The 10,597-nt window shown below is 43.0% G+C and overlaps 1 protein-coding gene across 4 annotated transcripts in view; it reads left to right on the top strand.

Moving 5' to 3' along the window:
• FERMT2 (FERM domain containing kindlin 2) overlaps positions 1 to 10,597 on the top strand; it is a 103,901-nt gene that overhangs the window by 68,378 nt on the left and 24,926 nt on the right. For 2 of the 4 annotated variants that reach the window (XM_044436646.1, XM_044436645.1), the window contains exons 5-6: positions 9,296 to 9,328; positions 10,319 to 10,544. In XM_044436646.1, coding sequence (XP_044292581.1) covers positions 9,296 to 9,328; positions 10,319 to 10,544 — 259 coding nt within the window. The remainder of the gene's footprint in view (positions 1 to 9,295; positions 9,329 to 10,318; positions 10,545 to 10,597) is intronic. The other 2 variants (XM_044436648.1, XM_044436647.1) reach the window with 1 other exon arrangement.

Here is a 10,597-nt window from a genome sequence, read left to right as displayed (position 1 = left end):
CTAAATAAATAAATAAATATCCTCTCTGTTCTTTTTTTTTAATCCAGAAATTGCTCTTCACCCCCCTGCAGGGAAGTTAAAGAAAAATGTTTCTCAGTGATGACTTTCATTCCTTTTTTTTTAACTACTCACATGGGAGGGGTGGATTTTGGCACAAAAATGGAGTGAGTGTGGAAGGTTTCAGGTAGCCATGGTCCCAATCCAGAATGCACATAATTACACAGGAATAAGCAAGGGGTAGAATTACTTCTTTTGGTGTAAGATTGGGACTGTGAAGCTCCCCTCATTTTCATGCTGAAATTCTCCCCTCCCATGCTTCTTTTCAAGTTTTCATTGGAAAAATGAAAAGTTTCTTCACTTTCTAAATATTCCCCCCCAGGAAGGAGAGGTAGAGAATGGAATTTTGGCCTGAAACCCTGGAACATCTAAAATCCCTCCTCTTACAATTTCATAGCCCTGATTCTGATACATTCACTGAACATATACACTGAAGTGAAATTCTGGCTTGAGCCTAAGAGAGGCGATCAAGGCAGGGGAGAGAGCTGTAACAGGATATCTAGGTGGAATGGCAGTTTGTGGGGTATTTTTTTCCTATTTTTCTGTGGCTAGCCATATTTTCTTTCTTTTGAAAAACTGTTAATCTTTGACTCAAATATTTGATTTAAAAAACAAAACCCAAAATATATGTCTCCCACAAATGGTCACATTAAAATAAGATGTGGCAAAAACTGCACAAGGGCTTTCTTTCTGGTGCAACATTTCCCTCTGGCATTGTGTGTTTTCCTCTTTTTTGGCAGAAAGTAAATGCGTGTACTACATGATTCTTCCCAGAATGAAGGAACTTTTCCAAAATCAGCGCCCATCCCTTGGCTGATTTCTCTCTGTGTGTATGTTGAGTGGTTTTTAAATTGCTTTGTGACTTGAGTATGTTTATTAAAAATGGTGCATTAAGATGAATTTACGAGCGTGTGTAGAAACAATTGGCTTTGTTTCTTGTTTACACAGTGTTGTGTTCTTTTTTTAAAAGAATCTGTTTGTGGCCCATTTGGTTTTTAAAAGGTTATTTTTCCACCCCTGTTACTTATGAGGAGTCATGCTTTGGTTTGGGGGTGCTTTCCGGTGGGTATGCGGGGCAGTGGATTCCTGGAAGTTCTAAGAACTGATGCCGCTTGTATTCCAAGGGCTGCTTTTCTTTGTGACTTTGCAGATGCCTTCTGCTGTGAATCAGGAATATGTGTAGCTATGTGGATTCCTCCCTCCCACTCATGTCCTTAAGGTCCCAGTTTATGTAGAGTAGGTGCAGCTCTGCAGCAGGGAAGGCCCCATCAGTCTCAGAGGGTCTGATGTCACGAGCAACAGCTCATGGAAGGGTTATGCTGGAATAAGTTTGTCCATCCTTGAACTGCTGAAAGGCTTCGTCTTGTTTTTGCTGTTAATAAAATTTCTTTGAGTTGCCTCTCAAGCAGAAGATGGAGGCGCATGGGGAGACCATATGAGAAGCAAGATTTTGGGTAGTGTAGAGCATCTGTATAGATGGTTTGCACTTGGCCTATAATAGCCTTCTTCTGGCTCTGAGGATATTATCCAAGGGCATCATCACTAACCGTGGCAACACCACTACCTTGCATGGCTGTGTGACTTCTCTCACCCCACACGCTGTACGCTTACCTTAAAGCACTTGAATCTATACAATCGGACTGGTACCGGAGAACATGCATTTAAAGGAACGGCAGCGCTTAAACAATCGACTTAAACTGCAGCACCTGAGACACCAGGAACAACTTCCAGAGTGTCAGAACAGTATGACAGTGGAGCCAGTTTCTGAAAGGAGGCGTGGGCTGTCCCACCCTCCCAGTAGAGGTGTTCCAGAAAAAGCTAGACACCTGTGTGGGATGGTGTGACTTGGCCCCCTGCACCAGCAGGGGCTTGCCCTCTGTGGCCTTCTCAGCCTCTTCTGACCCCACGACTCTATGAATCCGGGAATGCGTTTCTCCCTCTGGTCTGACCTACCAGCTGGCAAAGATATTTTCATTCCAGCAAGCCTTTGATGTTTCCGCGGATGTTGGTTTTCATTCTGTTACTGTTGCAGTTTTTATTGAGTTGTATTAATATTTTGCGCTTGTTTTATTAGTATTTTAATCATGATTTATTTATGATTGTAAGCCACCTTGAGTGCCATTTTTCTTGGTAGAAAAGCATGGCACAAACAAATGAATCCAAGACATTACATAAGATGAAGTTCCTGTTGGAACAGCACATGGTACACTTCCTGACCTTGTGATGCTGGTAAAAGAGCACAGTCTGTAATTGAAGTGAAGACATTGTGTACATTCCAACCACAAGCACTATAGCAAGCCTTAGAAATCGGGGAGGGGGGTATGTGAGAGTCTGTAAGGATTTGGCAGAGTTTTTACTACAGCTTACTTCTGGAATGCTCCCTTTTCACACCGCCTCATTAGCAGAGTATTCATTAGAATCATAGACTAGTAGAGTCGGAAGAGGCCAGAAAGACCATTGAGTCCTAGCCCCTGTTCATTACACACTCTCGTGTTAATACGGAGTGTCCATTTAAAAGTAGAGATTTAGCCTATGGCACTAAGCCAACAGAATTTTGCCAGTCGCTCATTTCCAAATAAACTTTCTTGACCATTGTGTTCTGAAGTGAATTCCAGATGGCAAAACAATACTTTTTAAAAAATCATGCCGGTTGCCCATTACCTCCTCCTCAACAAAGCGTGAGACTATGAACTTGGGTGCATACTGTGCCTTCAGTAAAATGAGTTTAATGGTAAAGACCTGGTGTACGTGGCTGGTGAGGGGGCGGGAGCGAGTTGTCTGCCACTGATTAGCAGGTCAGAAATACACTGTGAAGTAAAGGGTGCTGCCGATTTGATTACAGATTTGAGTTGCATGCAATTTACAGAATTGCACGACTGCTCTTCTGCGAAAGTTCTGTTTGCTGGATGCCCTGCAATTAACTTGTAAGGATGTTATGGAAAAGGCGGCCCTGAGTGCTTCACTATATGTCCGCTGACCACACAAGAATTCCAGCGTGTCTCATCCATCCCTGACTTGAAATGTACAGTTCAACTGGTTTGACTGTTTACAAAGTTGCACTCTGTGTGTGTTCTCATTCTCTGAGATCGCATGGTAATACCTAGGTTTCTTTGACCTCCTTAATGATAATGGGAGCACTTTAAGTGCACAGATAGCCAGTAGATCAGGATTTCTCCACAGCCTACCTGCAATTCTTGCAAAGGTCTAACTGCCTAAAGTTGGCTCTCATTCCCCTTCCCCACCTCAATACGCCTGCTTGTTTTTTATCACTTTGTTTTGGTGGTTGGATCAGCTGTTTTAAAAAGGGAGCAGCTCAGCAGTCCTGCTTTCTAGTCCACCCTCTCCTCCTGCCCTTGGCATTTCTCCTCAAGACTTCGGATTGTAAATAAACCCATTAGCTGTTTTGTAAGAATGTTTTTGCCTTTTTTGTCAAAATAGGAGATAAAAATGACGACCTTTTTTCAGAGACAGGAGCAATTATGGTAAAAGTGTCTGTGGGCTTAAAGGATGTGGTAATTGGCAGAATGTCACAGTTAAGCACACAGAGCTGCTATACCATGAACTTCGTGTTTTTCAAGGAAGGGGCACTTCGATGAGAGGGACCACCAACTAAGGACTTCTCCAGCCACTTCCCAGTCTAATGGCGACACTGCACAACCCTTGCCTTAACAGTGTTGTGTTCTAGGGTTATGGGAGTGTGGTTTAACCCTCACAAAAACTATGCACACTGATTTCACACAAGATCACAACATCCGAATGGGGTTTGGTGGGCTCTTGTGATGCAAACTGCAAAGAGGGGGATTGAGGGAGAGGCACAGAGGTCTTCAGTATCCACCAGCAACTCTTGGGCCTTGCAATGAAGAAAACTGTGTCACACATTGGGTTTAGTTTTCATTTCAGCAGAAGGCCAGGCCAGATGTATAGAACAGCCCGCTTTAATGAAAAGTAGCACCAGAGAGCTGTAGTTTGGAATGGAGGGAGCAGGATAGAAAGAAGTGCTTGGACTGGAAGAGGTTATTCTCCACCCACCCCAATTTTAGCCCTAGCAGATCAGAAAAGTTGATGGCTCTTTCCACATTTGACATGAGATTCTGGGTTCCTTCTTTCATATGCCAAAAGGATTTTCTCTCCCTGTGCATCCAGGCAGACCCTGCTGAAGGACATACCCTGTTCTTGTTCTAGTGAAGCATTCTAAATAAGCTAATAATGTTTCATTTGGGGCCATCTTTATAAGAGCCCACTGCCAGCAAACTAGTCTCTGGAAATGTTGGCCGCCATCCTCCGCTGCAGATTGAGCATAGAAAGCAAGAGCAGCGTGATTTGCAGAGGAAATGCAACTGAGGTGGGGTTGCGGCAGGAGAGCAGGCATCTGCCTGCGCGTCAGTTCACTCATACAGACCCACCCAATCCCTGCGTTCTAGTGGGGGAAGTGGCAGCGAGGGCGCTGAAGTGCAGATCAGCTCTCCATTTTGAAATGTTGTTCATACTGCAGTTAAATGGACTAGTTCTCCAAGGATTTAGCCAAGGACGCAACATTCCCATCATCTGAGACTTTATGGCATATGCTAAGAAAGCGGACAAGACTAAAAAATATGCATTCAGAACATGGTGCTGGAGGAGAGTTTTTAAATACCAGCAGAAGGACAGACAAGTGGGTCCCGGATCGAATCAAGGCAGCACTTCCCCTGGAAGCAAAATTGGCAGAGCTGCGGCTGTCATATTGTGGGCAAATCAGGAGAAGGACCGACTTCCCAGAGAGAACCATCCTGCTAGGCACAGTCGAAGGCAGAAGACAAAAGGGAAGACCAAATATGAGATAGATTGACTCCATAAAGAAAGGCTTGGCCTTAAACTTGAAAGAACTGGATGGATTTCGTTCACATCATCACATAAGTTGAAGACAACTTGACAGCATATGGCAACAAGACATCAAGTACAGATCTGGAGTCGGTCGGTCTGGGAGGTGCATCTCTTTGCTTGAATGCTTCATTTTCATGTAGCCACAGGCCATTCTGCAATGCTTCCTTTAAGCCTCCCTTGGCAGAAGTGCAGAGCCTGTGTGGGTGTTGTACAGCAGATTGCTTCTTCTGTGTCTTTCATATAAGCCGCACGATGGTATTGCTGAAACAGCTGGTTTCTCTAGAATTCCAGCAGACCTTGTTTATAGCAGTTGCACTGCAGATGCCATTGACCTTCAGCTGTGTTGCCATTAGACACCTGTGCTGTTGCAGGCCAAATGCCTGGATTTTGTGTAAAATTCACATATTGCAGACAAGCATTTAAAAATAAGGACTGAGCCTCTGGTGGTTGACATGGCATATCCTATATATGAGTGCGTATATTAGTACATTAATACATCTCCTTGATATATTAACTCATAATAGTAGGAGGTGGTCACAGTGTAAAAAAGGCTTGAATCGTACTCCTTAAAAGGGGAAGCTTTTGTGCCATAGATATCATAAACGCCACTTGATTTTTCTTCTTACAAGCTGTTACATTAGCTGCAAGAATAGGGCTAGTCAGATTTCTTCCAGGTTAGTAATGTGTCCCTACATGCACCAAGTTGGTTTAAGCAGTCTTTGTGTGGCTGCCTGCTTGCGCTGTAATGCTGAGGAGAGCTTTGCCTGCGTGTGCCCCAAGTGCAACACAATCATCGTTATTGGTAATGCACGCCTGTGTACGCAAAAGGCCTGAGCAGGTCGATCTCTGCAACTGCATCATCATCATCATCATTATTATTAGAACATTTCATTGCCGCCCCTTGCCGAAGCCTTGGGGCGGCTTACAACACAATACAATACAAAAATAACAATATAAAATTAAAATTAATAATATAAAATAAATAAGAAATATAAACGATATAAAAGAAGTTATAAAAGAAAATTCTTGGCCTTGAAAGTGTGCGTGACACAGACTTGGCACACGGCGTTGTTAGAGGATGCTTATAATGTATTTTATGTATCAGGAGACGGAGAAATGAAGAATTACAACTCTGTGTCAGAACAGACACTGCTGTGCTCACCGTCTGTGGCTGAATTCAGTGTCAGCTCTTGCTTCTCAACTACGTCGCTCCCGTCTCATTTGTCCAACAAGCCCTTAACATTCCAGTGCTTTCACAGTATGAGTGATTTTGACAGTGCTTTCAGGCAGCCAGGATAGGTCGCACAGAAGATTAATACAACGGTGACTCTACAGTGTGTGATTATTAGATAAATTACATGAGGCCACCAGGAACTGCATGTGTGAATTTTTTTTCCTCCTCCTCCTGTACAGTTGCCCAGTAAACATATGACATATTTGTTAGCTAAATTCTGACCCAGTTTTGCTTGTGTGAATGTGCAATATAAGAGTGGGGATACAAAGTTAAGAAGTGGTTCTGTGGCTAGTGGGCAGCTGAAGATTGCTGGGGTTTAAATTGTATTTAAATTCCGTTGACCCTGCATTATCCTCCAAGAAGTAGGCCGGTACTTAAGAGGGGGCATGTCCATAAGTGAGAGAACATGTACAGAGTTTATCGGCAACAGCAGGGGGTTGGCCCCAATGGCCGCCTTGGCCCCTGCCTCTTCTTCTGTGCTGCTATTATAATCTTCTCTCCGAAGAAAGCAGCTAGTTGGGGTTTGACAAAACATGTGAATAAAAGAAGCATAAGCAGTGATACATGTCCAGCAATTAGTTGACTTAGGCAAATCCTCTTTGAAGAAAGATGTGACGTTCAGCAGACATAAAACAGTGGTTATTGCTGAATGAGAAGTAACTGAAGATTCATTGATGCTTCAGATGCAGGTGCTAAAAGGGTGATATGCTAAAGCTCTTAAGAATGGCAGTTGGCCTTGCAATTCATGCATAGCAAGAGTTTGGAAGAAACTGTGAATACAAAGAGATTATGTAGCTTAGGCTCTCCCTGAAAGCCAGCCAGCTTATTTGTTTCTGGAAGTTCAGCCAAGAAAAGGAAAACTTTTCCCTACCTTTAGAGGGCTGCTTCAGCCATTCATTTCCAAAGAGGTCAAATTCTGGTACTTTGCCTTTATCATATCAGTTTTGCATGGGGAATACTTTTGTGATGAGCAGGCTTCATGCGCAAAACTGAAAATTTACAACAACATCATCATCTCTATAGCAACCAATAGCTAAAGCTTTCTGGGCTGATAAAAATGGCAGATAAATGCAAAATATAATGCAAAATAAAAATAACATTTAAAATACAGTACAAAAATTTAAAAGCTACAATAGCTTACATATAAAGTAAGCAAGAACACACAACTTTTCAAGGGGTTTTTCTCTCCAGTATAACTCATTGGTTGCATTCAAACAACATCACAAGCAACACCGTGTGATTACCACAGTTCATAACTTATTACCATGTTCTACCCTCAGGCAGTCGAGTTGTTTCTGTGTTATTGTGGTTTCCATCCTCCCCACTCAGTCCTCCCATCATTGGCATTTTTCCCATCAGCTCTTGTCCCTGCAGTTCAATCCCAAGGTGCATTGCTCCCTGTGTCATCTGCCTCTTCCTCATTGGTCCACACATAGAGGCTGAATAGCCAAAATGGCTCTTGCAGTCGCTGCTGTTTCCAGGGGACTCTGTGGCTATTGCACACCAGAACCATGGAAAGCACAATGCTGTGTTCAGGCAACATGACATGCCACAGGGGGTTTTTACCATTGCTGGTCTCTCATGTTCTCCAAATACAGTCATGGTATTTCACCATGGTAACTTTGCTCTTACATTGTTTCTTACTGTGTTTTCTAAAGAAGAAAAACACCGTGGCTTGTTGTATTGTCTGAACTCAACCATTGCATTTCTTTAAATTCAGAAACTCTCTCTCTCTCTCTCTCCACTCCCTGTACCAAAAAAAAAAAAAAGACATTTCAGGCCATGTTCTTACCCAGTTGTACAGTAAAGAAATATGCCTCTTCTGGCCAATGTGTGGAAGAAGCACAGAAGTAATTACCATGAAAGGGAAGCCATAATGGCAACTTCGAGGGGTGCAGCCTAATGTCCTCTGGATGTCCTGGGCTGCAGCTCCCTCTCTTCTTCTTCATAGTCTCCATGCATCACACATACGGGCTTTGAGCCTGTTGTTGAGAAGTTTCTACAGCTAAGCATTAGTCTTTCCCATGGATGCCGTGGACGGGAAGGGGAATGGCTCCCACCCATTTCCTCCGTTCCTTTTTGACCCCCTCCAAACTTCTCAACTTAAGTATTTGTTCAGCATGTATTACCCTTTTTCTCTCTACCACTTTCTACTCCTTGGCCTCCTACTCAGCCACCATATCTCCATGAATTTAGTTTTACTCTTTACTGGTTAAAAAAAAAAAAAGCACCACCCCAAATTAGGCCATTATTGTTTCTATTTGCTGATTAAATTATTTCATTCATTTCATGGATAGACCAAAGAAGGTGGGGTGGAAATTTTGGACTTTGGGTTGGTAAAGGAATGGAGCAGGCAGGAAAAGTCGAACTCACTGTTCTGTTGAAGGCAGCATTAAACACACAGGAGGATGTCCTTCTGAAAGGAGAGAGACTTCCCCAGAAAGAATGCACTTCCCAGCAAAGAGTAGAGTTTTGCCAAGTTTTCCATCTCGCGGGGGAAGTGTACAGCTGCTGATATTAGGATATTTTATTTCTGCCCTATTATTATTATTATCATTATCATTATCATTATCATTATTTTTATTTAATTTCTGTACTGCCTGTAGCCAAAGCGGTGTACAACAAGGACATGCTGTGCTTCTTCACTGCTCAGTTATACTCGTAGTCAATTTTATCCCAGTTGGCAGCATTTGTATTTTCCTAGATGATTAGCATTCCTCCGTTTGACGTCTTTTATCTGAAAAGAGCCCACTTGGGCCCATAGCGCTGTTCTCCTGGACAAAATCAGTGCTGATCATTAATAAAATTATTGTGTTAACTTTTATACAGGTAAGCTGCTTGTATTTAGACTTTCGCTGTTTTTCATTGTCACGTGATGCTGCATTTTCACTACAGTATTTCACTACAGGCGTGTGTATATTTGAGCTGTAATTGGTTGTACAGTTAAGACTGTTTCCCTAATAATTTAGGTAAATGAATACCCAAGACGTGTTCCAGGGAGGATGGGAGCATACATACCACATTCTAGGTTCTACCCTTGAATATTTCACCTTTTTATCTGCTTTTCACTCCTGTCACTCTTGTTTCTGTTTCTTGCTCTGTCTTCCTCTTACTTTCTGACTTCCTCTCTTTCCTCCTCTGTAGGCTCTGATGTTCTTTACATCGGCCCAGTGAAAGGTGAGCCCCATGTGGGTAGGATTTCTCCTTTCCTGTGACTTCCTTTTGGCTTTTTTCTTACCAGTCCAGCATCTACGTGAATCTGAACATCTTTATGCTGCAGGACCTTGCTAGCTAGTTTTTGCTTCCACAGTGTCGTAGGTGTTTGTGGCACGAAGTGGGGAGGAGATTCTGAGTCTTGTTTTTGATTGGGCCAATATAGTACTAAGAAAATTCTAAATGGATGTAGAGTTGTTTTGGACATTATGAGAAGCAGGGCATTTGGGGACCATGCCTGGAAAAATCTGAGCTTCACTGGCTATCTGAAGATGCAGGTTCCTACTTTTGGGCATTATCTTGGAAACCGGACTTGGATTTGCCTGCTGTTTCCATAAGAAATGAGAATCCTGCTGGATCACAGTGCAGGTCTTTCTGATCTGGCATTCGGTTCGTACAGTAGCCTTTGGGAAACCCATAAGCAGGACAAGAGTGCAGTCGAACCCGCTGCTTAATTCTGTACTGTGTGAAGAAGTACTTCCTTTGGTTTGCCCTGAATTTCCCAGCAATTAGTTTCATTGAATGTTTCTGGTACCCAGCAGTAGGACAGAAAAACTTCCCCCTGTCCTGCCCTGCATATTTTAATGCATGGCTGTTATGTCCTCCCCCACCCCCACATCACCAGTTTTCTAAGCTTTTTCACAGGATTTTTGTTGGAAGCCTTTTGAAAGCCCAAGTCAACAATGCCAACTAGATCGGCCCTATGCACGTGATGGGAGAGGCCAGTGAGATGGGATTTCGCTTTGCAGAGATTATATTGCCTTTTCTTCAACAAGACTCATCTTCGTCACACTCCCTGTATCTCGCAGTATTGGCAAATGCTCTCGCTGTCGTCATCTCCCCTACAAATGCTGAGTTGTGGGGCTGTTTAAAGTTATAATTTCTGCTTTGTATTTGGTGACCTGAACGTGGAATGCTAACTTGATCCTAACTGTATTCTCCTCTCTAACTTAGGGAGCATTTACTCAAGCCCTGGGCTGTATAGCAAAACCATGACACCAACATACGATTCTCATGACGGGAGCCCTTTGTCCCCAACTTCAGCTTGGTTTGGAGATAGTGCTTTGTCAGAAGGGAATCCAGGTATTCTTGCCGTCAGCCAGCCAATCACCTCCCCGGAAATCCTAGCCAAAATGTATAAACCACAGACACTTTTGGATAAGGCCAAGATCAACCAGGGGTAGGTTTTAAAAGCTTATTTTAGTTGCTTATCTTCTTAAAAATACTGTTCCG

Source organism: Varanus komodoensis, unplaced genomic scaffold (assembly GCF_004798865.1).
Source record: "Varanus komodoensis strain SLA01 unplaced genomic scaffold, ASM479886v1 scaffold3, whole genome shotgun sequence".
Classification (NCBI taxonomy): domain Eukaryota; kingdom Metazoa; phylum Chordata; class Lepidosauria; order Squamata; family Varanidae; genus Varanus; species Varanus komodoensis.
This window is presented reverse-complemented; position numbering and strand designations above follow the sequence as displayed.